The 26,915-nt window shown below is 33.7% G+C and overlaps 2 protein-coding genes across 2 annotated transcripts; one reads left to right on the top strand and one right to left on the bottom strand.

Annotated features, from left to right (window-relative positions):
- The first annotated feature begins 783 nt into the window (after positions 1–783).
- Positions 784–3,731, top strand: LOC125071074 (uncharacterized protein C14orf119). Its single transcript, XM_047681158.1, has 3 exons — positions 784–1,004; positions 1,688–1,911; positions 2,377–3,731. Exons 2-3 carry the CDS (start codon positions 1,717–1,719, stop codon positions 2,659–2,661), a joined length of 480 nt encoding a protein of 159 aa, XP_047537114.1. The 5' UTR covers positions 784–1,004; positions 1,688–1,716; the 3' UTR covers positions 2,662–3,731.
- On the bottom strand, positions 3,314–25,353 carry LOC125071073 (CLIP domain-containing serine protease HP8-like). Its single transcript, XM_047681157.1, has 7 exons — positions 25,094–25,353; positions 8,263–8,405; positions 6,484–6,670; positions 6,132–6,237; positions 5,669–5,856; positions 5,420–5,521; positions 3,314–4,981 (listed from the first exon to the last, which is right to left on the bottom strand). The coding sequence occupies exons 1-7, from the start codon at positions 25,161–25,163 to the stop codon at positions 4,671–4,673; spliced, it is 1,107 nt and encodes a 368-aa protein (XP_047537113.1). The 5' UTR covers positions 25,164–25,353; the 3' UTR covers positions 3,314–4,670.
- Between the last annotated feature and the right edge of the window lie 1,562 nt (positions 25,354–26,915).

The raw sequence follows: 26,915 nt of genomic DNA on the forward strand, positions 1-26,915 counted from the left end.
TCCTAGTTTTTTTTAACCATAAGTACCTACCTATTAAATAGAATGCTAGAAATTTTAATTGAAACCAGTCTACGGTTTAACAAAACAGGTAAAGTTTAGATTAGAATCCGTAATAAGGTCACGTGGAAGCAATACACCTTATTAAACAAAAAAAAAAAACTGTTCTTCCATTTTATTGTAAAAATCAATTTTTTAATAAACCAACCAAAATTTGTTATATTTCTCGTTTTTGTTCAAAAAAATTTAATAGTCCTTCTGGTAAACCAATATTAACTTAAGGATATAATACTACGCTGTAATGAAGTGAACGTACCAAACTATAGGTTTCAATTTAAATTTATATAAAAAGTTTGAATATTTGGTACAAATGTTTATTTCAAAAACGTCTTGAATATTGAATTACTTTATAAGTCCGTCAGTGTATAATAACTCGACACTTGAAAGACCGAACTCACTAAGCCACATTGAGTACCTAAATTTTATAGTTTTGTCGCTTAGTAGATTGGTGATTTTATATAAATCACACAATTTCTAAGCGACAGTAGAAATAGTTTGTAGACTGTAGAGGTATGACACCTAGACTAAACGACGCAGAAAAATCTCTCATATAAATAAATTTAATATTATTAAAGATTACCTTTCAAGCTTAGCTTACATGCGTCGTAATGTACTATATTAAAATTAATAGTTTGACGCAAGTATATTACGTATGGCAATCATAACTAACATAATATTCGATAATCTGTTAACCGTATCATTCACATTCATTCAAATGGCATCCGAACCGTGAACTGACTCAACTTTAAATCTCATTCAATGTTTGAATTTCATTCGAGTTTTTTATTATCACAAAGACAAAATAAATACAAATTACAATTGACTTAAAATTAGCATTAACAAAAACCATTCTTATCAAAATAATAACTTTTGTCACCCTGGAAGTGAAAAAACCATCTGTATACAATACTTAAAACCACATTGCAGACGCGATAAAAGTTATTGGTGTAAGTATTTGCTATAAATATTTGCATTTCGACATAAAATTACCATTTATCACTAAATAAAATGTTAATTTTATAATATAGAAAGTTGCTGGTGTTATGATATAATCTTGTGGAAAGGTGAAATTACAACGATTATTTAACCTTGCACGGACCAATGCTAGGTGTTGGAAAGTTGTTATAAACTAGATAGATAGTTACTAGCTAGTTTCTCTACAGAGTTCGTTCTTAGCGATCGTATTAAATTTTTTATTTTCCTCTGTTAAATATTTCATTCAATGGCATTTTTACTTGAAACTACAGTTTGTTTATCAATCACTGCTGAAAGTAAGTATTCATATTAAAACAATATAAAAATATTAGTTATTTGTGGGAACTCTATTGTACATAATCTCTGAACTAATCAATAGATTAAACAATTTACTATGCTCTTCAACCCCAAACCAAATATAAACATTGCTATAATAATACACATAATATTTGAAGATTGCTGCAACTATCCTTTCTTTATTTATTTTCATTTGATGTTATTCCTTTAATATTAAAATAAGACAGCGATATTTTATGAAAATTGTATATTATACCTAATTTTTTTTCTTTTTTTAAATGCAAATTAGAAAACTTTCAGCACAGCTTAATTTTCTTAATAGATTGTAAACTACTTATTCATTTATATCAACTTTCAGGCAGAGAATATCGTCAACTTCCTCGCAGTATGTCGAACCCAGGATTAACATCTGAAGCTCAACTTCGATACATTCTACAATGGTTTGGGGAGTTCAGTGAGCTGCAGCGGGAAGACTTTCTACCAGTATTGGCAGCTGCGCACGGTGGCAAGCCGGACCAGTTAGCTAGTACACTAGCAGCTCTTTCCTGTGACGATAAGCCTGTCAGCTTGTTTCAATGTCGTGTGAGTTTATTAAGAAATAATTATAATCTGAATCAATAATTAAAGCTAAATTAAAATATATATATAGCCTATTCTAACCATTAGAGACAAATAATTAATTGGACATTAAATTGACGCAATATCACTGATCAAACCTTTGAATAATCTTTGTTATACATTATGGATTTGCCAAACTATTTATGATAACAAATTATATATGAATAAGTAATTAAGTGAAAAAACATAACTTTTAAAGTGAAGATGACTCTTATAATGGCTGTTTCCATGGGCAGAGATATTACTAGTTATCAATTTATTTGTATATCTGCTCTTTTACTTTTGAACAAATATTAATATTACTGGTCAGTAAATACTTTTTATTACAAAGAAAGATGTGTTTTTGCAAAAACCCATAATTTTCATCACTTTTCACAAATATGGCTGTGTTTATTAAAATAATAATAATTTGATATTATATATTTTCAGATAAAACTATTTAATGAATGGTTTCCTACCTGGGCAGAAGAAGAAAGGGATAGACTTGTAAAAGCTGTATCTGAAATTGATTCGGAATTTGGTATTAAACTGCAAGATGCACTTGTGAATGGTTTCAAATTGAATGGTGACCTTGATGAAGAACATAAGTTGCATTTTGGGATAGAAAATGTTCAGCCTGAAGAGGACCTAATCGAGTCTGGTAGTAATGAAAACAGTGAAACATTAACAGTTTCACAGGAGAATAGCAATGTAGAAATCGCTGCTGCCTCCTAAAATGCACAAAAATTGATTTTGGATACTTTCATAGTATTATTTTATTTATTTTTATAGTAAAAATATTTTTCATATAACTATAGAAAAATGCCATATGTCAGTGAGGCATGTTTTTTGTAAGTAATTATACTTTGGTACCTTTGTACCTGAATTTTAGATCTTATTTGTTGTTGAAATAAGGATGAAATTTTATTAATTTAAACTATTAGGTTTAAGGATTTATATGTCTATAACATTCCATATTTAGAGCATTCCATTAGCTATTTTAGCAGTTTCCTACAGTTTTAGAATCTCATATAAATCATATCTTTCTTCCATTATATTATTCCATATATATCAGTATTTAGATATTAATATAAACATATTGATACATTTATGTATTAAATATTGATAATCAAAATATATTTATAAAATACTCTTTGTGATATATAAATAAACAATGGTTGTATTTTCTTTTTTCGCAAATATTTGCAAATCAAATGAAGTTTTCATATTATGTGTACAACAAGTCGAGATTTGCTAAATTTTATGTTTTCATAGCAGAAAAATAATTCAAAAAGCTCAAATTGTTACCATATACCACACTTTTTAGCTTTTTTTTTTATGGTGTTAATGTTATAGAATTATGTGTAAGTTTTATTGAGAAATAAAATCGGAATTAGGCATTTATTTCAATATAAAGTACTTTGTACAAATAGACTGGAGCTGAAATTGATATTGCCATTTAACCCGTCTTCTAATTTGGTTTAATTATTTACAAGATAAACATATTATTTATATCTGTTGAGAAATAAAAACCGATAAGCTAAAAGCAAACTTCAGTTCCAAAGACCTATAGGAAATGAGTACAAACAATACAATATAGTGCCAAGATTTTGTATTCCTTTATACGCATAGTGATTTTTTATTATTATTAAAATATAATTTAGGTATTAAGGTAAAAAAGAAAATTGTTAAGCGGTTCGAGTGATAGAAAGGTGCTGGTGCTTAGCAATTGAAGAGAAAGGCATCTGATATTCATTAAATCATACGTACACATATTAAAATTATATATATGTCGTGAATATGAATTAGTGTTTTATTTTATATTTATTAATATTTTTGTATTACAGTTACTATTACTTTGTACCATTTAAAGTGATATTAAAAGAATGTTCGAATGAATGAAAGAATGACCGATTAAATAAATCACGTATGACGCTAGCCAGCTAATGTAATGCTAGCGGTGTTGTTCTTTATCGCGTACACTTTGTTTGAGATAAAAGCCCGCCAATGTAGAAATATCGAATTTCAAACCAAATATTCGATATAATGTTTATAAGCTAAATAGCTCAGCATTTCTCTGCAAAATATTTCATTCCGAAAAAAAAAAAAAATCGAATCATACTAAGTTGTGATTTTTTTCTCAAAATTTCTATGACGATTACATTTAACTAGTGAATGCTAGTGAATTCATTTGTAATATCCATGTTTAGCTCAAACATCTTACATATTTTTTGATGTATATAATTGTAGAGACAAATTATACATAAAAAATAAAATGTCAAATATTATTACATAAATTTAAATAGCCAAAGGAAATGATTACAGTTATATTAAAATTAGTATTTGTTTCATAAAATTTATTTATACATGTCATGGCACATGGCGGTGAGTATTTTCATATGTTTGATCAAAAATATATGAATCTTTCCACAAAATATAATAACTATTGATCAGTTCTAAATAAATATCACATTATGGCGTATTAAAATATAGATTTTTAATATTAATTGAATGTATTTTTGTATCTTCAGTCGGAAATGACCGACTACAAAATTCAATAAAGATTATGTATTTTTAATTATTGTCATATTTTTGTACGTAAATACTAAATTATTTAAAAGAAAGGAACATGGATTGATTTTCTCATTTAAGTAAAGTTTAAGACCTAGATTATTTTTAGAAGAAGGCCATTCAACGAACGATTTAAATCAAATTCAAGTTCGTATTATTAAAAAAATAATAAACTATGGTCGGATATTGGCAAGTATCCAGTCGACGTAAGCGGAGACTCGCGTGTAGACGCCGGGCCAGCCCTGGGTACCACAAGGCGATGGACCGTAGGATACGACGCCTACTGCCATCCAATTCTCCATTGAAGACAATTGCCCCATAAGTGGACCACCGGAGTCTCCACGACAAGAATCTTGACCTTGCAGACCACCGGCGCAAAGTTGATTTTCAGTGATCGTACGTCCTGCTCTGTTGTAGATATTCTGACAGTCCGTACGATTTATTACTGGCACGCGCACTTTCAATTTAATATTCGAAGTTGACCCTGAAAATCATTATCGTATAATTAAAAAATACCTATAATTTTCTAAAAATGTGTGGTTTTCTTAGAGTACAGGTTGGCGTACTTGCAAATGGGCTAAATGAATATGGTAAGTGATCACCATTGCTAATAGATATTGGTACTATAAAATATATTAATAATTCCCCATATTACTAATGGCGCATTAACCAAACTTGGGAAATAAGATGTTATGTCCCTTGTGAATGCAGTTACGCTAGCTACCCTTTAAACCGAAATACTAAGTACCTATAGCTGTTTGGCGATAGAATATGAAATGTGCCAAAAAGTGGCACGTGAATGCTAAATACTTCATAAAAGTGACATAATTCCAATGTAAGTATTGTAACAGAGAAATATTTCTGTGATCGTCGTAGCTTATATGTTAATTCGCAAAAGAAATTTTTTTGATGTGGTACTTACTAGTTTCCGTTTTACCCCATCCCGCCACCTCCATATAGTATCCATCAAATAAATTATTACGCAATTCTGGAGTAATAGGAAGACATATGGGCTTAACGAAATCTGAAAGTAAACTATATTTTAAAATATGATTGTACATCATACGTTTGCTACATTATTTATAAAAAAAATAAAACCATATTTGCAAACATAAATTCTAAAAGAGGAGACAGAGAAATTTTAAATTGAAATTAATAGAAGGCAACCAACCATTGAACTCAACTTTTGTGGATAATCTAAGCAAAGCGATATCGTTTTGCTGGTGATTATCATCGGCGGAGTAGCCTTCGTGGGCAATAACCTCTTCTACAGGAATATCAAGAACTGGCGGGCTGCAATCGTCTAAATAACAGTCTTTCTTGCTGGTCACGTTCCACTCGCCGAGTCTAACTTGAGATCTATAATTATATTTGAATTGAAATAGATGTTTTTACATCCATAAATTATGATTCAAAACATTTTCCGTTATTCGACGTATGTAATTAGAAGACATGTAGACATCAGATGCAGACATGAATTACCGGCTTTCATAGTCAGTCAGTACTTTAACATAGTATTAGTCACAGTCATACAGATTGGTGCATACAGACAACTATATAGAATAATGTATTATGTCTAATAACTATTATAATATTTTTTTGTAGTCTTTCTGAACAGAGTGTTGTAGACTTACAGTTTCCAGTTTTTCGGAAGATCAGCACCTTTAATGCAATGTGCGGCCGTCAAAACATATTTCGAAGATATCAATACGCCACCACAGTAGAAACCGCTTCCCTTAGCTGCAGTACAAATTTTTAAATGATAGACATAACGCGTAAACATCATTAAAATAGCAGGAAAAGTATATATTTTGTATGAACATTTTGTTATTAAATTATTACCTACTCATGCGGTGATACATTATTGTAAACACGATTTTACACGTTAAAATAATTGAGACGAGGAAAAATTAATATTTTCTATATTTACCTACCTAGTAATCTCCCTAATACCAGTGTCGAGTTTTACTAGAAACAATAACTTACGTTTGTCGTATCGCAACAATGCCATCCACGGATGCTCGTCAAGTTCCGTTTCAGTCCCTCCAACAATCCGATCGTTATTTTGAATACCACAAGTTTTCCAATCGGGTATTAATTCCATAGGATTAAAATTGACTTCAGGGAGTCTGGACATTGTCTCTTCGCTTCTAAAATGCGGTGGACAGCATACCTAAAACAAATGTGCTTCCTTGGTAATTCTGTAAGAACAAACTCGAAGAAGACGATCGTGAAATGTCACGGAGTAATGTAAAACATTGATATTAATAATAAAAAAATGTAAAAGATAATATGCTTTAACTGCGCTCCATTTGGCTGTTTTAAATCTTCCACGAGTGAGAGTCAAGTGAATTCTTACCGACAAGCAGACGAAAAATTCAGAAATAATTTCTGTGTATCTGTTTTTAGACGTTCAATAAGTCGTATGTTAACGACGTTTTTGTTAATTGATTGATTTAGTAATTATGTAAATCACAATTTTCTATGAAATTAATAAACTGGAAAATATGTAGTAGTAACGATATATTAATAAAGTACAATTATAGTAGTCGAGATATAAATAAAACTAATCGATAAGCTAAAATAAACTACCTAAAATAAAACACCGCCCCCCTCATAAGTTTAAAAAATAATTTCTAATATAATGCTTTGCGAAGAGAAACATTTCGATTCATTTTGATGTTTACGACTCCTTATCAATGTTTTAAGCGATAACTTTAAAGCTATTTTTACCGCAAATTATGCCGCATTAATTATTAAATAGCCAGTTATATTCTGAAAGGCACAGTTGGACGTTACTTTCTTTTAATTTTGTCACGGTGTTATTCCCAATTATTGTCTCATTCTCGCCGGCAAACGGAGGAAACCGCAACAATAATGGTAGTTATGATTAGTCGACGTGGTGTCTGGTGTGACGCCATAAGCTATCCGGGACGTGTGGAAATGCTATCACGAGTGTTGCTAGAAGACCTGGGACGAACTAAGCCTTCACTCGTGACCACTTGGACCTGACTGAATATAACCGGAGAACTGTACTGTTTATGGACGAAACTAAAGTAAAGTTTTTAGTGATAATCTACGCGTTCGCGTATGGATAATAGTAGGCGAACCATTCTCGTAACTCTGCATTCACGGAATAGACCGTTTTGTTGCTAATAAGTTTGCTTGGTGAAAAGTAGTCGGTAATTCTGGCAGAAGCTACTGTAACTTCCTCCTACATCCTACACCGAGCCTATAATCCAGCCCCATGTTTCATTTCCACCCCATTTTCGAAAAGTGTAGGTGAAAACTTCATAGACAGTTTACCGTGGCCTGCTCGTGGTCCAATTGAACATTTACGGGATCGATTGAAATTCGCCTTAAGGTTACCTTAATGCAGAATTGCAGTGATGTGAATAGCCAACAAGAAATCTTAGAGGCTGGGAGCGTATATGAGAAGAAAATGTTTTTAATTGAATCGAAAGTGTTCCAGATAGGCACGCTACAAATGTAACACACCTCATTAATTCGCTCGAGAATAAATATCATTATCGATTTTTTATACTTTGCCACTCATCTGTGTAAATTTTCCGTAAAAACAGTTTTTGTGACCAATTTACATTAAATTGACAAATTTCACGTGTTTTTATGTTTACTATATTTCTAAACACCCGCTTTAAGCATATTAAAAAAAGCTAGATAAATACTTAGAATGTTTAAATACAGCCGAATAATTAATTGAGCCCTACTTGATTTTAAGTAGTTTAGTAAGTCAATCATAGTTACCTGTGGTTTTTTGGCGGCGTCAAAGCCACAATGTAATTTTTTTAAAAGGTTTATTATGAATGCATCAGGATCACTCTGTAACCTGTTATACAGATCGGTGCATTCTTCCAGGGGCATGCACCTAGCATCGTTTCTGCAAATATCTGAAAAGATAAATAAAATGTACCTTTGTATTAAAATATACACACATATCCCTATATCATTATAGGGCTACATAGTTCATATATTAAATTGATAAATACTTTATTCTTTATTATCAGTTAATAGATTATAGACAACGATCGAGTAGATTACTACCTACTGCTGCTGAACGTAAACCTCTCAATTTTTTTTAAATTTTTGTTTTATATTTTGTGAGATTGGCTAATAATTCACCTAATGATTACCATAGACATTAGCAATGTTTTAAATATTAACCATACCTTACATTGCCATGTTACATGTTAATTGTTTCCATAGTTAAATTGAACCTTTTAACCGAAAGACAAACATAAAGGTATTACTGTTTGGCGGTAGAATATGTGATGAGGAGGTGTTGCATACCCATACTGGATACCACAATGCCAAGTGGTGGTAACCAAGTAGCGCTTGTGCAATATACGATGTATTAATTATTGTTAATCTTTTCGTGTTTAGTATTAGACAGCTGAAATTTTCCTCATATTGTATCTTGTAGCCTCGATTAAGCCGGTTATTTGACACTAAACATATTCAAGAATTATGAGAAAGTTAACATTTTAAATGTATATATAGATTCGTAATATGAGTTGTGATTATTTTATTTTACTATTATAGGAAGCCATCCAGTCCCCTACATAGGAAGGGACTGGATGTCCTCTGCCAAAAACAGAAATAAATTGAATTCTTTGGAGGAGGCTTTTACCCTGAGGGGGTCCACAAATCAAAATGGTTCAAGTTACTAAATTTGTTGGTTACAATTTATGTTTGTGGAACAATTAAAACTTTTGTATTATTATTATTATTATAGGAAGCCATAGGGCCACATAACCTTCGCCCAGACACTGGCTGTATATGGAGTAGGTATAAACCGAATTTTAAATAGTCATTTCATGTTCTGTGATGTTCTGTTTAGATCCCGTTTGCCTTTATTTCTCTTACACACTTAGGTACCATTCAAACAGGAACAGCAATAAAAAGTACTACTGTTTTTGTTTGATAATTTGGTGAGAGAACAAGTCGCCTAAACGGATCTGCGCAAAGCCGAAGTTAAGATAAAAATAATGAAGCGAAGCTGTGTATATTTTTTTAAATGTATATTTTGTTTTGCTTAAATGACGTCATATCGTATAAAACGGATACAATTTTTATTTTAGATATGGTTGTTAAAAATATTTTGGCTAATGATAATTAAACTAAGTATACCTACTACTTTTATAAATGCGAAAGTATACGTATGTCTACATATAAGTATATATTTAGACAGTGTCTGTGTGTTTCACGGGCAAACCACTTAACCGTATTTAATGAAATTTGGTATGAAACAAATTTGAACTCCAGGGAAGGATATAGTCTTGTTTATATCGACCCACAAAACGCAAGGGAGACAATCCCGCGGCTTTGCCTAGTATTGTATAAATCGGCATTTTGTTGTTTGTAAGTATTTTAGAATAGATGTTGAATTACAATACCTACAGTTGCTTATATAATATTAAAAATACATAGGTAGTATGTATATACGTATTATATATCATATATGTGATATATATGCGGCAGGAAATTGTAACAGCAGATAATATGAAAAAAGCTAGTATTTAAAATGTAATATGTACTTATTATCAATATCTGATTCCAAGTACATATATATTGGAATAATACTGTAAAAAAATATTCAGACATATATTTTATATACAGGCATTAGCGATCTATTACATTAATTGAATCGCAACAATGGAATTATAGTTTATTTAAAAACGCTTTTGCGAGCATTTTTCAACATTATTTTAACATAAATCGGTTAGTTATTGTTTCATCAATCAAATATAATTTCGTGTAATAATTACATTTAACTTTTATTAGTTATTAAATTCATACGTCATATGTATGAACGAATTCAAACTCTTTTATCATTTACATAATACTGTACAATATAATAAATAATTATCAATTGATATATTTAACATGAGTTTTAAATATCAGTAAATATAAATCGTAATAAACATTCATTAAAATCCTTTGGTTCGTTGTCTATATAAGACATTCAAAATATTTTTTACATAACTAATAGCTTTCTTAAACGTCATTAAATGTCCGATGGTAATCCTATTAGTCACGTAAACGTCATGGTTTTTCTGTTTGACCTAAAGGTTGACTGGCAGAGAATGCCTTCAGTCATTAAGTCCGCCTTTTGTCCCATTAACTTTATGGTGGTCAATAAAGAATTTAAATAAATAAAATAAATAAAAGACCATAATGGAATATACACTACAACATAAAGTTAACAAAAATTTAATATAATTAGTAGGTGCTTGTATTTTACCTGACAGCTCAATGAACCAAAATTTGTGTAGTGCTATCTAGCAGCTAGAAGAGGCCTATGTTTAACTAGATTTTTATTTTTATATATAGTACTAGCTAAAGTAATTATTATTATGTATTCTAAAAAGATTGCGGATGGTAGGAAATCTTCTTAAAGAAACCACACATTTATTTACCGACACGCTTTGGAGCAGCAGGGTGGATTAAGCTCCAAACCTATACTTCGAAACCGAAAAGTTCTTAAGCCCAGCAATTATACAGTTAAAATACTTTACATGATATCAACCAAATTTTACTATGTACGGTACTTTACACGCATGCTTGTTTAAGCCAATACGAAGAATAGTAATTAATAATCCACTCCATGTAAATACCTACAGTATATATTATAACGTATTTCAACAATAACACACACTTATATATTAGTACTAAGAATAATCGTTACATCACCCAATTAGAAGCGGAAATACTTGCCCTACCGCAACATAATAGGTCAACAGAATAAAAATCATTGGAATTAGTAATTAAACCTACACAAGTTCGGATTCTGTACATAACATATAAACTAAAATAAATTGATAGGAAAATAAATAATGTTATCTCTTTCTTATGCACAGGGTTAAAAAGAAATATCATGTATTTTAGTAGGTACTGATAAATTGTCTCAGTTATGGTCAGTGGTCGTCAAACGTAGTAAACGGCGATTGCCATTGACCGATGCCAATGATAGTAGGAGCTTATGACCTAAATATCATAAATAATAAAAGCAATAGATAACCTCCATAATTACTTATTATTCCATTCCATGATTATGTCCTCCTGAGCACTTTGGCCACGGAGGCAATGCGGCAGACTAGCCGACGGCATATTATAGTACACAGGTGTATCTGTTCATATAAATGTGCACTCTCGATTCTTTAATTCTCATCTCATCTCATCTCATCTCTCTACTTCATAATTCACGACTGGAAAATTTTCAAGGGTGGGAAAAACAGCTATCCGTGCTGTCCGTGACATGGACTCCGGGTTGCTACTGAGAATTTGATTTGATCTGAACCTGACACTGACCCGGAGCTTGAACCCAGGATCTCAGCAGTGGCCTTATATGCTAACCAAATATAAAATCCTATATATGCCAGTAGAAACGGTTTCTGAGTAATCTCGATACAGTACTTTATATCCTGGTAGAACAATAATGACTTCAATATTTATGTATATTCGTGATTCTGATCCACAGTTACTTTAACTTATAACATTTGTATTGTTTCTTTTTCTTATGATATGGGTAGGAGTAGGTATGCCCAAAGACAAAGGCACTGTCAAAAATATTAAAAATTCCTCACATCGCCGATGTACCTTGGAAAGGAAGATGTTATGTCCCTTGTAGCAACTGCTGTACTTACCTTTTTACTTAAGGGTAAGTACAACAACTGTTGTACTTACCCTTTAAACCGGATCACAGCAATACTGAGCACTGTTGATTGGCGGTAGAATATCTGATGAGTGGGAGTTATCTACCCAGGTGGGCACACAGTCCTACCATTATGTATTGTAAACGTAAGTAGCTATTTAATCATCGGCATGCGCTCTCGACCATAACACCTAAGTTGTCGTCATTTGTGACGTTATTTTGTTATTTGTGTTACAGTGGTTAGTCGCTACACTCTATATTCTAGAAATGGACAACACAAAGCAGCGTTGTTTGAGTGAACAACCATAATTGATGTTTGTTCCTTACCTTTCCTTAGTTATCCAAATGGTACTTGGATCAGTTTTAAGGTACACATTGCGAAGTCTAAGACATTTAAGATATAGTACATTCTTTAAATACTTGCCAGTAATCAGTAAATAAGCCTGGGCATTTCGATATGCCTGTTGCCCAGTTATTATATATGTATATGACGGAGTGGCTTGTCCCGGCTAGTTTTTAAAAAACATGACGTCAGCATTGCTTACGTCACGAAAGTCAGGGTTTGGATTTCTATCTATCCTCGAAGGTATGAAATTAAACTCAGGAAATATTCTTCTCTGATTTGTTCCAAACTGAGGAGGTCCGATCGCTCCGACGGCTCGAACGAGCCCCTGAATACCGGCGGGCGTTCGGCCTTTTATAACAAAAATGGGTGGGGGCACTATTCACTTAATATAACCTATTAATGGACGGTAAAATATTTCAAACTAATTTAACTAAATATTATTAATTTAATAAACAAACAGTTTTCAATTATTAAAAATAATTAAAACAATAATTTCCGGGTACGTGTTTTTCTTAAATACGTGATTTTCCGCCGACATATATTATAAATCATATAATTTTCTTATGGATAGTAGAATTGGCTACACGTCGTAATTCAGGTACTACAGGATTAAACTGAAGCGCTTTAATAGTGCTAAGATCCTCTCCGAAACGCACTTCAGTTTCTGGTAATTAAGTTTGATCTACGAATACATCGTTTAGTAGTTCCTTCAGTCACTTAATAGTATAGTTTACTAAATTATTATATATGTGAGTAATTGGTACTATTCAATTAGTACATAATATAATGTATTATTTACTATGTTCTTGTTATCTAAATACGACGAAGCGGAACAGCAGTCTATATACTTATATGTATATATGTTGATCTGTTAACATGAACATTGTTCAACATGAAACTCTGGTCAGGAAACTATATCACTATGGAATTAGAGAATGTGCACTCGACCTTCTGACTTCTTATCTTAACAATAGAATTCAGAGGGTTGACGTTAAAGGGACAAGGTCTCCTGGGGTCTTAGTTGGTATGGGGGTCCCACAAGGATCAATTCTTGGACCTTTTCTATTCCTCATATATATTAATGACTTGCCCTTTCTTGTTGGGAACAAACATGAACAACAACATATAGTATTGTTTGCTGATGATACCTCTTTGGTTTTTAAAATTAATAGGAAACAGGTACAGTATGACGATGTAAACAATGCTATGTCTGATATAGTACACTGGTTTAGCGTAAATAATCTTAGGCTGAATAATAAAAAAACTAAAATTGTAAAATTTAGCACACCAAACGTGCAAACTGTAAAACCCGATGTACTTATCAATGGGGAATCGATGGATCCAGTTGAAACAACTGAATTTCTTGGCCTTACTCTTGATGCCAAATTACAGTGGCTCCCCCATATAAACGGATTGGCGGGTAGACTGAGTTCTGCGGCATTTGCGGTCAAAAAAATTAGATTATTTACCGATGTTGATACGGCTCGCCTAGTTTATTTCAGTTACTTTCACAGTATAATGTCGTACGGTATTATGCTTTGGGGTAACGCAGCCGCTATCCATACTATATTTGTGCTGCAGAAGAGGGCTATTCGCGCAATCTATAACCTGGGAGCCAAGGAATCTTTGAGGTATAAATTTAAAGAAATTAAGATATTGACTGTTGCTTCTCAATATATATTCTGTAATGTTTTGTATGTACGGAAAAATATTAATGTTTTTATGAGAAAATGTGATTCTCATAACGTTGGTACAAGGAACAAACACAATCTTGTTACTCCTGTTACTCGACTGCATAGAGTCAGTAACTCTTTGGTGGGGCAATGTATACGCTTCTACAACAGGATCCCAGAAAGCGTTCAAAATGCTTCTGTTGCGAAATTTAAAAAAATTGTTAAGGAACGCTTGTGTGCGAAAGGTTACTATACAATTAGTGAGTTTATGTTTGATAGCACACCTTGGGAATGAAACGATCGCCTCCTGGCTGTTTCTACTCATATATAATTATGTATATAATTAATTTGACGTAAAGAAAAAAAAAAAGTCCCGCTGAGTTTCTTTCGCCGGTTCTTCTCAGGTCAGGGTGTTTTCTTTTTCCGAACCGGTGGTAGTGTTTGACTTGACAATCAATAAGAAAGTGTAATACTTCTATATTGAATAAAGGAATTTGAGTTTGAGTTTGAGTTTAACATGTCCACTCCTATCGTACTTATTATATTTTGACAATTATATTCGAATTATAATCGACTACGATAACGACTAAATAAGCTATTTAATAATCATGCATTATTAAAGCATAATATTTCTTGTCAATAAATCAGTATAACAACTTCTAATGAACAGATTTAGAGCATGTTGTTAGATCTACGTATTTATCCTTTGAGTTTCTATTGTTTTTTTTATATTAACTGGAAAATTGGCAACCTGATGGTAAGCGTCCACTACTTACTGCTCCCTGAGAGAACTATAAGGTACTGTAAGAAATAATTATTATTTCTTACATAACCAATTCGTGACCCATCTTGGGGATAAGATGTTACCCTTGTCCCTGTAGTTAAACTGGCTCGCTCACCGTTAAAACTGGAACACGATATTACTAAGTGTTAGTTTATTATCTGTTTGGTGGAAGAATATACCTTCTCAAACGGGCTTCCACAAAGCCCTCCCACCAAGTTGCAATAATAATGACTTATCTTTCAGAATTATTATAGACTCGCGTAACATTTCGTTTTTGGGCTATTTCAACTGAAGTAAATTGACACTAAATTAATTAGCATCTTAGTCGTGAAACATTCAACTAGCTAGCTAAAGTTAATTGAACAACAGACAAAATTTAATCTACCTAACAACGAATGAGTACACGACCGATTTATTTTTATTTATTTACTGGGGATCTTTAGATTTTTATGCTTGTGGGAAGAGTTTATATATATATTCTTTATTGCACTTAAAAAGACATTACAGAAAATAACAAAATAGAGAAAACATAAGCAAAGGCGGACTTATCTCTAAAAGAGATCTCTTCCAGTCAACCTATGGAGGTGAGTGATAAGAGTCAATCAGCGGGCAATGTAGTGCATCATTGCTTATAAAAAAATATTTATATAAATACACATTCATACACATATATTTCGGCTGAGGCCGTAACGTTTTGTAAAATAGGTGAACATGGACGTTCGTCCCCAGGCATAATTCTACTGAAAACTACCAAAAATAATGAGAAAAGGCAATTTATTACAAAATAATTGATAGTTAAAAATAATAATTATAAATTATAATAAATCACAATCTAAGATTTAATAATTCAAATTAAAATCACGAATTTAACATAAATTAGTAATTTAGTATTCGACAAATTTAACTACTTTGACTATTAATTGGAAAAACATTAATATCAATAAATTTAATATTAAAGAAACTTAACCACTTTAACAAATTATTATTAATTTTACTAATTTACTAATAAGAAAACAACTTAAGCTAGAAACAATTCAGGAGTGACCAATATCACAATTAAGAGGTGTGAACGGAGCTAGTGCTATCGTTCAAAAGGTGCCCGGCCGCCTAGTACGTCGGCTTATATCAGGTCGTCCCCCACCTCGCCTGATTTGTTGAGCGATAAGCGATTGTAAACAACTTTTGTTGCACTTGCACGTGTTTGGTAACACCTGTTGTTGTTTCCGAGCCGAGATGCACGTGTTCTTAAACATCTGGTGTTATTGCTGCGCCGACACGGCCATTCTGCATGATGGTCGCCTTCGACCTGCTTACAGACAACAACAACAACAGCACGGTAAACCAAGAATGGCAAATGCATGGTATTAATCGTCAAAAGCTGTCATTAGCGTCTATGTAAGGAGGCCCCTGTCCTCAATTTAATTTACTTCGTAAGGAGGCCCCTGTCCTCTACTTAGTCACTTCGTAAGGAGGCCCCTGTCCTCTACTTACGTTACTCATTATAAAAGTAAGGAGGCCCCTGTCCTCTACTTAGTCACTTCGTAAGGAGGCCCCTGTCCTCAACTTACGTTACTCATTATAAAACTAAGGAGGCCCCTGTCCTCTACTTAGTTACTCATCGTAAGGAGGCCCCTGTCCTCAACTTAATTGACTTTACAAATAAATAAATAAATTGAGAAATAAATTAAATAAATTAAGAAAATTAATTAAGTAAATAAATCAAGAAGTAAATGAATGAAAAAAAAATTCAAGGTTTATATCTTTATTACTGTGCAATTTCTACATTATCAGGGTTGCTCAAACTAATATCGTTTAGTTCTACTGTCGCATTAGATTCACCTGGCGCCGACGTGGGATCTGTATTTATATTTTCGCTTGGCTTAGGTGCAAGCCGAAGTTGATCGTGGGCTACTTTCTTTGGGCGTCCACGACCTGTCACCTTCTTTACTTGATAACGATTATTTGGTAATATTTTCCAGATTTCATAAGCATCTGGGTATTTTAGATCAAGTCCAATTTGGCACCTAGGGTTAGTCTTGAATAAAACATAGTCCCCCTTTTGAAATGGTTTCACCTTGGCTTTACTCTGGTCAAATCTTGCTTTGTCTTGTTTACCTCGGTTGATAATTTTCTTTTGCATATAACTGTCAATTTGGCCTCGATTTACTGTTTCCTGTTCCTCGTCAATTAAAGACACTAATTCTGGTGGTACTGCACATTGTCTCCCAGTAAGGGCTTTAATTGGACTAACATTTGTTGTTTTGTTCTTTGTACAGTTAATAGCTAGCTGGAGGGCTTCCAAACCTTTCTTCCAGTCTTGAGTTTCGTAATTGCGAATGATAGTTAATCCATTTTTCACAATAGCCATTATCCTTTCCACCTGTCCATTGGCTCTACTAACACCTGGGGCTATAAAGTGCTGATGAATGTTATGGTTTTGACAAAACTCTTCGAACTCTGCTTTAAAAGCCGTATCTTGGTCACTTATTACCTGTCTTGGAGCTCCAAACAGGGATACAACATGTTTAAGAGCTTGTAGCATAGAGTGAGCGGTTTTATTAGTCGCGTAAGTTAAAGTTACAAATTTAGTGTAAGCGTCTATAATCACTACAACATATTCATGCTTGATATTTCTTTTGGTAAGATGACCAGTCATGTCTATGTGGACAGTATCAAAGGGAATAGATTTCTTATCTATGGGAAACATTTCTACCTGTTTGGCTCCTGAAGGTCCTTTACTAGTTTTGCATATCACACAATTATCTACGAAACGCCTTACAGTTGTGGACATCTCAGGAAACCAGTAATTTTCTCGAATCTTACTAAGAGTCTTTTCCCATCCAAAATGTTTAAGCGCAGTGTGGTAGGCATTAATAATACTCCATTGATATGATTTCGGCACCACTTTCTTCCACTTTCTACTTCCAGGTTCTTCTTCATCGTAACTGTATTCTAAAACGAAATTGTTAATTCGGTACTTACTTATTTCCTCATTGTGTTCCAACTTTTTTATGATTTGAGCTAACTCTGCATCTCTCCTTTGCTCAATCTTCAACCATGTGTCAACATTTTGCGCCAGGGTAATGCAAACTATAGGGTTGCGGCTAAAGAAATCAGCATGTTTCATTCGGCTTCCTTGGCGATATTCTATTTTGAAATCATAATGTTGCAGAAATGACCACCATCTATGGATTCTGGGTAAGAGTTCATGTTTGCTGGAAGACGACTTTATGGCGTTGCAGTCAGTTATAATTGTAAAGAACCTACCGTACAGATATTGCCTAAAATGTTTTATTGCTCTTACAATAGCAAGAGTTTCCAACTCGTAGGAGTGGTAATGACTTTCGGGTTCAGTAGTTCGCATACTCATATAACCAATAACATGCTGTCGTCCATCCTGTATTTGGATAAGGACTGCTCCCAACCCAGTGCTGCTAGCGTCTGTATGGAGTTCGATGGGGAGTCCATCTTGAAAAATAGTTAAAACCGGTGCCGAAGTTAATCGACGAATGATATCAAGTCTAGCACTTTCGCATTCTGCTGTCCATTGAAATTTAGAGTCCTTTTTTGTTAAATTATAGAGAGGAATTAAGCGTTCGGAGAAGGACGGAATAAAGCGTCTAAAATAACCAGCCAGACCACAAAATTGACGTACTTGTTTTACGTTTGTAGGAATTGGTGATTTTTCTAAAGCCTCTATCTTTCTTGGACTTGGACGAACCTTCCCCTCTGAAATCAAATTTCCAAGATATTCAATGGATGTCTTAAAAAATGAGCACTTTCTCGCATTTACAGTAAACCCGGATTCGTTTAAGGCTGCCAGAACATTATCTAAGATTTTCAATCCTTCAGTGAACGTCTTACATTTTATCAATACATCATCTATGTAAACTAAGATGTTATCCAATAGGGGTCGTAATGCAGCCATTATAGCACGTTGAAATACAGCTGGAGCATTCATCAAACCAAACGGCATCCTCACGTATTCGTATAAACCATCAGGTGTAATAAAAGCTGTCTTAGGTATCGATTCTTCTTTGATGGGAATTTGGTAGAAGCCTTGAGCCATATCTAGGCTGATGAAATAGGCGGCATCTGACAACCTGTCAATTTGATCTGAAATTATTGGTAGTGGAAACTTTATGGGAACAGTATTTTTATTCAATTCTCGGTAGTCAGTGCACATTCGATCCTCCCCATTCTTCTTCTTCACAAGAATCACAGGACTAGCATAATCCGAAGTACTTTCCCTGACTATTCCATGACCTATTAATTCATTAATAATATCTTTTAATTTTTGTCTTTCAGTTGGGGCCATTCGAAATGGTCTTCTTGACACTACTTTAGTTGGATCCTTCAACTGAATTTCTAGACTTCCTGTGGTAACTTGTTTTTTTGGAATACCTGTAGTAAATATCTCGCTGTATTTTGATAGTACCTTTTTTAATTCACATATTTCATTTGCATCCGTCAAATCAGTGTCCAAATCTGTAAAGGAGTCTTCAATCACATTTATATTAAGAATGGTTGACTGTCTCATTATCGTAGCACCAGCCTCAGTTATGACCACGGTTAAGCCTGTACCCTTCACTATTTCTGCGCCTATCAATAGACCACAGGGTATTTCATGGTCTTCGACAATGTGAAAGGCAACTTCCACAAAAATGCCATTTATATCGCAGGTCGCATTGATCCTCTGGCAGGACAAAATTGGAATACTGTCATTGCCAATACCTTTAAGCATTAAAGGATAATCTTCTCGTTTACCTGGAACAGATTGGCTGACGGAACGTCTTATTAAGGAACGAGCTGCACCACTGTCATAAAACGCTGTAAATTTGCAATTATTAATATTGACGTTCATTGGAGTTAAAATTTCTTCTTGTTCCCTGGCTAAATTAACCTTTTCGGTTTCATCTCCCATTTTCTTAAAACAGACAGACTCGGTGTGGCCAATTTTATTACAGTAGCTGCACGTTGGCCTAGGGCGTTCAGTTCGGCTCAGGGATTCACTTGTAGTAGTTGTGCTAAGCAAAGGTTTCGGATCAGTAATTTTCTTATCACCTTTGTTACAATTGGCTTGTACATGTCCCATTTTACCACATTTAAAACAAAGCACGGTGTCGTCCCTATTGTTTCTTAATCTCGGTCGTTTGGCAGGTGGCTCGCCTTGTCGAAATTCTCGCTGTTTAATCGTAGCTGCAACAGAAATCAACTCGGGCACAGAGGAACATTTACTAGACAACAAACGAAGTCGAATAAACTCATTGTCTATGCAGCCTATTACAGCTTCTACCGCATCCTTGTCTTTATCACCACTGATGACTCTTTTCCATATACTCCAAGCCTTAGTAATTGAATCAGCTGGATTTGACATATCGAATTTAAAGTTTCGTAGTTTCACTATATCGTTAGAATATCGTGCCTCTGGTTCAAATGTTTGAATTAATGCTTCTCGCATTTCAGACCATATTGGTGATTTTACTAACCATGTCTCTCCCAAAGTTTTGGCACGCCCTAGAAGTAAGCCAGCTATTTTCGTACATACCTCATAATCAGTTAGTTGCCAGTGATCCTTTGCCCTATCTACATGCTCGCACCAGTCCCGTATTGGTACATCGCCGTCTGGGTCAAATGATGCGATATAAATATCGCTGAGTCGCGGCCGTTTTGTTGGAGCCACAGCCTGATTTAGAAGTCCTGCTAGAAATTCTCGATTAGCATCCATACTTAACTGTTGTTGCCGCGTTAAGTTCTCTATAATACTGGCCAAAGCAGACAGAGCCTGATTATTTCCATTTCCTTCTGTGCGGGCTGATGGACCTGAAGAGTTCCCAAGGTCCATCCCACTTCTGATTTCGGCTGAGGCCGTAACGTTTTGTAAAATAGGTGAACATGGACGTTCGTCCCCAGGCATAATTCTACTGAAAACTACCAAAAATAATGAGAAAAGGCAATTTATTACAAAATAATTGATAGTTAAAAATAATAATTATAAATTATAATAAATCACAATCTAAGATTTAATAATTCAAATTAAAATCACGAATTTAACATAAATTAGTAATTTAGTATTCGACAAATTTAACTACTTTGACTATTAATTGGAAAAACATTAATATCAACAAATTTAATATTAAAGAAACTTAACCACTTTAACAAATTATTATTAATTTTACTAATTTACTAATAAGAAAACAACTTAAGCTAGAAACAATTCAGGAGTGACCAATATCACAATTAAGAGGTGTGAACGGAGCTAGTGCTATCGTTCAAAAGGTGCCCGGCCGCCTAGTACGTCGGCTTATATCAGGTCGTCCCCCACCTCGCCTGATTTGTTGAGCGATAAGCGATTGTAAACAACTTTTGTTGCACTTGCACGTGTTTGGTAACACCTGTTGTTGTTTCCGAGCCGAGATGCACGTGTTCTTAAACATCTGGTGTTATTGCTGCGCCGACATATATATATAAATATATACACCAATACACATATATATATATATAAATAAATATATAATATACATAGATACACACACATATTAATATCAAAGTTTATGATGAAGGGTAAACTTGTGTCAGGAAATGCTGTCTTAATCGTTTTTTAAATATATCAATAGTAGTACTGTCCTGTATGTATTTAGGAAGTTTGTTCCATAGAAGCGGAGCTCGTACTGTGAACGACTGAAGTCGAAATTTGCTGTTACTCCGAGGCACATCGAGCATCGTAGTGATGCAAGAACGCCTGGAGCGGGTTGAAGGAGGAAGCAGGTTGAGGCGGGAGCTGAGGTATTCAGGAATATTAGGGTTTGTGAGAATATTGAAAAGGACCGAAAGGATGTGCATATCACGGCGAAATCGGATAGGCAGCCATTTAAGTTGAGCGCGGAAAAGAGACACATGGTCGTACTTACGTAGCCCGAAAATAAAGCGAATAGCAAGATTTTGTAAGCGCTCTAACTTATTAAGCTGTTCCTCTGTCACATCCAGAAAGCAAACATCAGCGTAGTCGAGAATAGGGAGAAGAAGAGATTGAGCGAGCATAATTTTGGTGTTGAAAGGGAGAAAATATTGGAGACGTTTGAGAGAGTGAAACGTGAAATGCATACGTTTACTAATATCGTTGAGATGAGACGTCCAAGACATGTTGCAGTCAATGATCAGGCCCAAGTTTTTTACGTTTTCATGATAGGCTATTGGAACCCCATACTTGATACAGGGCACAGATGGCCAGTCAATTTTACTTCTTAGCCTACTGCTACCAATGATCATTGCTTGTGATTTGGCAGGGTTAACCAGTAAGCCATAAGATTTGGCCCATAACTGAACAGCCAAAAGGTCTTCGTTTAGGCAGTCAACAGTCTCAGACAACTCACTCAACTGACAATGACGATACAGCTGTAAGTCATCTGCATACAGATGAAAGGGAGAAGAGATGACACGTGAAATGTTATTAATGAAAACAGAAAAGAGAAGTGGAGAGAGTATGCCGCCTTGAGGAACACCGGCAGATAAGTTAGACCAATCAGACGATGAATTTTCTGTTTTCACGCACTGCCGGCGCCCGAAAAGAAAAGAGTGAAACCAATCAATGGTAGAGGAAGAAATATTAACCGCTCGGAGGGTACCAAGAAGAATGTCAAAATCTACAGAGTTAAAAGCACTGCTGAAGTCTAAAAGAACAATTACAGTAAGCTTGGTGTTATCCATAGCATACCGAATGTCCTCAGTTATATTCAGCAGTGCTCCAACAGTGCTGTGAGATGGACGGAAACCGGATTGGAAAGGACACATGAGGTTGTTGATGGTAAAGTAGGAGTACAGTTGTTTGTGAACTATAGATTCTAGGACTTTTGATAGGATTGGCAGTATAGATATGGGACGGTATTGAGAACAAGAGGAAGGATTGGTGGTCTTCGGTAGCGGAATAACGTAGGCGTTCTTCCAAAGTGTTGGGAAGATATTGCACGAAAGTGAGAAATTAATAATGTGAGTGATCACAGGTGCAATATCCTCCGACACAGGAAGTATCATATACAGGCTTAGATTATCGCTACCGATGGCTTTTGTGGAGATAGATCGGACATTCCTCTTAACAGTTTCCTCCGAGACTGGTTCAAAAGTGAAAGGGGGCAGGTTTACAAATATTTTAAAGTTTATAGTTTACACCTCGTGGGCCAAGCGGCTAGCTTAAAAGGCTTTATGTCTCGTGGCCTAAAGTTCGAATCGTGGTTTAGGTCAAGAATATACCATTGGCTTTATACTAGTAGCTAAAAGTTGGACCTGCAACTGAATTTTCGGCCGCCGCGTTTGACAGAGAGTGCCTTTTTTTTTTTTTGTTTAACGAGGAGGAAATGCATTTACGCATGCCGCCCGGTCGGGGGACCGGGACGGGTATGTGGGACTCAACCGGGAACTAATGCCCCGTGCCAGGGCACGCTTTCTACCCACTAAAACCATCCTCGGGTTTCCACCATGCCGCCGAGTGGTGAGTGACAGAGAGTGCCTGTGTTATCGCCTACGTTTCTGTTTAATTATAATTCTAACGCATTTCTCACATGTAAATTTGGCCGTGTGTTCGCTTAGGTTAGGACTTTATTCATTAATTTAAAATATTAAGATGTCTCCAAAGTTATTTAGGTATAAAACAAAGACGAACAATTGTACGATACACGGTAAACTTGGAGCGGTTTTGAGGTTAAGGTATCTCTCTAATTATATTTTCCCGTGTAGAGTTTAACGAATGTTTTTTACAAGGAATGAAATGATTTTTATACGTGTGTTTTTCCCGAGCACAATTGTACAACTATGTAAATTATTCATAAATCGTTTTTTTTTTTACCGATTTCTTTTAGACATCAATGGAGTACCATCGTAATAGTGTTTTTAACTCAAAAAGTGAAAATCTATAATGATTCACAATCTTCGTACGTCAATTCATTAATTTATCTAAGGTTACATTTTAAGAACCAACTAATGATACCTATCCTTGAGTACGAAGACATACTAATGATACAAATGCTTATTCATGAAATGAATGATAGAGACCCACTAGCTCGAAGTCCAGCGAAGATCTGCTGCTGTTCACTAATAATGTAATAATATAAAACGCCAAAATGTATTAATGTAAAAAGACACGGGCAAGTGTGAGCCCGTGGATGTTACTAAATTATGAAACAAAAAAAAAACAGAGTTCTATAAAAACGTCGTTTCTCATTCTTTGCTTCTGTGGTCTAAAAAAAAAAACTCTTCGTTTCAATCAATTTGACAGAACTAAAACATTTCCTTTCTTTACTAATACTATACGCGAGAGCGAGATAGCGTTTATTATACTTTATGTTATCAGAATCAGTTTCATTAATAACCAAGTTTTCCTTAAGTACATTCAACTAAAAACTTGGTCAAATTTTAATATTTTTAATTTAATAATTGTAAAACATATAGTAAACGAGTATCAATATAATTTACTTAACATATTTACAAATATCATTTATTAAAATATATCCTTGTATGAATTGCAAGTATAAATACGGTATTTAATGTTTATTCAAAACAGTGTTCTTATTATACGCATGTAATTAAGAATATTTCATGTTTGTTCTCTAGGTAGGTATGTACACGGATAAAAACCTATTATAACGAGGTTTCTTGGGAGAGACCAATAGTATTACTTTACCTTATTTTATATAAAACATTGTAAAATAAAATATAGATAAAAAATACATATTCTTTTGAAAGAGGAGCAAAATCCAGTCGAACATAATCTTCAATAATATACTAGCAAATGCAAATAAATATTAAATAACAAAATCAATGCTAAGATTAACAAGTAAGTAGGTATCTACATACGTACCTTTACATTAAACAGTAATTTTAACTCACTAATCGCCATTAACACACTGCATAAAAAACTGTGCAACATAAAGATACATTTTGCTTCGTTTCATTCGTTCAAAATATTACAAATACTTGAAATTCTTCAATAAATAAACGACGTCATAACAATAAACTCATCAATTATAACGACATTATCATTCTACATTTAACGATTTCACTGTTTCGTACATTATATGGTTTTTAAATAAGACTTTCAAATATTTGAATAATATAATATTCGTATTTACCTTTAGCGAGGACACTTGACAACACCGCGAGAGAACTTACGAAGATAATGTTTTTGCACATGACATCCATTTGTGTTGTAATGTCGCTTATAAATAAACGAGCGTACTGTCAGACGCGAGACTGACCAAGCGACTGATTGCTTATTATTCGACACTAAAGGTTATCACAATTATAAACACTAACACTAATAACAAGAGGCTTCTGTTTGCAGACAAGCCGTGCGAGCGTGGTTTATCGTCACGACATTAAGCTCATCTGATACGACACGAGGTTTTCTTGTACTTTCCGCGTCGTTGCTTATAATACAAGAGCTAGTTGTACTTTTGTTTCTTTTCCTCTTGTATGTAATGTCCGTAATGGTTCTCGTGTTGATTTTCAAATAAAGTTTATACTTTGTATATAATTGGCTATTTTAAAATGGGAATCGTCATTTAAGTACTCGTTACTCGTACCTATATTGTAAAATACTAGTTGTGACTTAGTACGGTTCTGAGTAATATTTCATGCCATGGCATTTCCTATAAAGTGTAATATATTTTTCAAACAGTAGCGAATGGAAATATTCCTTCATATTATATGTACTTGTGTTAGCATGTACTTCACTAATGTGATATATGCTTGCGGCTTATTTCAACGCATTTACACGACTGCCCAAAAAGGAGTGTGTGTTTTCAGAGTTCAAGTACTTAGGTGGGTTTTTTATCCTACGATACCCTTTACATCATCTAACAGATTTGGTTTTATGGTGTATTGTTAGAATTCTTATATAATCTCGAGTGATACTGGCTATAAATTAAATAATTTATTTATTCAGTAGTAGTAGTGTTTTTCATGTTTAAAGTAAATGAAACATTAAATTCATACTTGTTAATAAGTTAAAACTCAAAATTTAAAACAAGTGAAACTGCGTGAAAACATTCTACGAAACTCTCTGCATCTTGTAGTTTATGTATAAAAAAAACTACTTAGTAGTTTTTTTTATAAAGTTAGGTTAAGATATAATGAAACTTTTCCTCATTTATTAGCGAAATGAGTCGAGCTCTTAAGTTATTCAGTAAATGATAAATAAAAAAGTCTGGAATCGCTACCACGTCAGCACGTCAGCTTTATTAACTGATGCTGTGATATGATTTTGTTCAGCTTATTTTATATTTGTTTTGTCCATTTGGTTAAAAACTTTTTGACGTCAGCCTTAGAACGTAACTATTTCAAATTACGTAATAAATTTAAATGCGTAATAAAAGCACATGTACAAGCATACACACACAACAATATCGTAATTGTATACTTAAAAAAAAGAATATTTGACATTTTAAATATAAATATATAAATAATAATCTTATAAACCTATATATATTGCAGGATGTCAGAAGGCTATAAGTTGTTAGATTTGTGTTTTAATTCAAAATTTTATTACAGTAAATATGTATTTACGTAAAATAAACTTAATTATATATTTATTGAAAAGTAAAATATACTTTAATACATGTGTACTATACGCCGTCTTCCGATATGGACCTAATCTGATGACAAGTTTTTGCATGAATTTATTAACGTCGAAAGATATGTGCCCAATCCGTTAATAATAATCATAAAAATTAAGATAAACATCGCCTTTTTCACTACTCCTAGCTTAACAACAAACGGTGAGTTACAATTTTGTAAGCCCCTTATATATGTGTCCATAATTTATTTGACAAACATGTAAATACTTTATTTTTATCATAAATCGAATTATGAGTTAAAAAAGCGTCAGATTTATATTAATTTTTATTTAATAATAATAATGATTAGGTATAGAAATTCCACCTTTTTTTCAAA

This window comes from Vanessa atalanta, chromosome 18 (genome assembly GCF_905147765.1).
Source record: "Vanessa atalanta chromosome 18, ilVanAtal1.2, whole genome shotgun sequence".
Lineage (NCBI taxonomy): Eukaryota > Metazoa > Arthropoda > Insecta > Lepidoptera > Nymphalidae > Vanessa > Vanessa atalanta.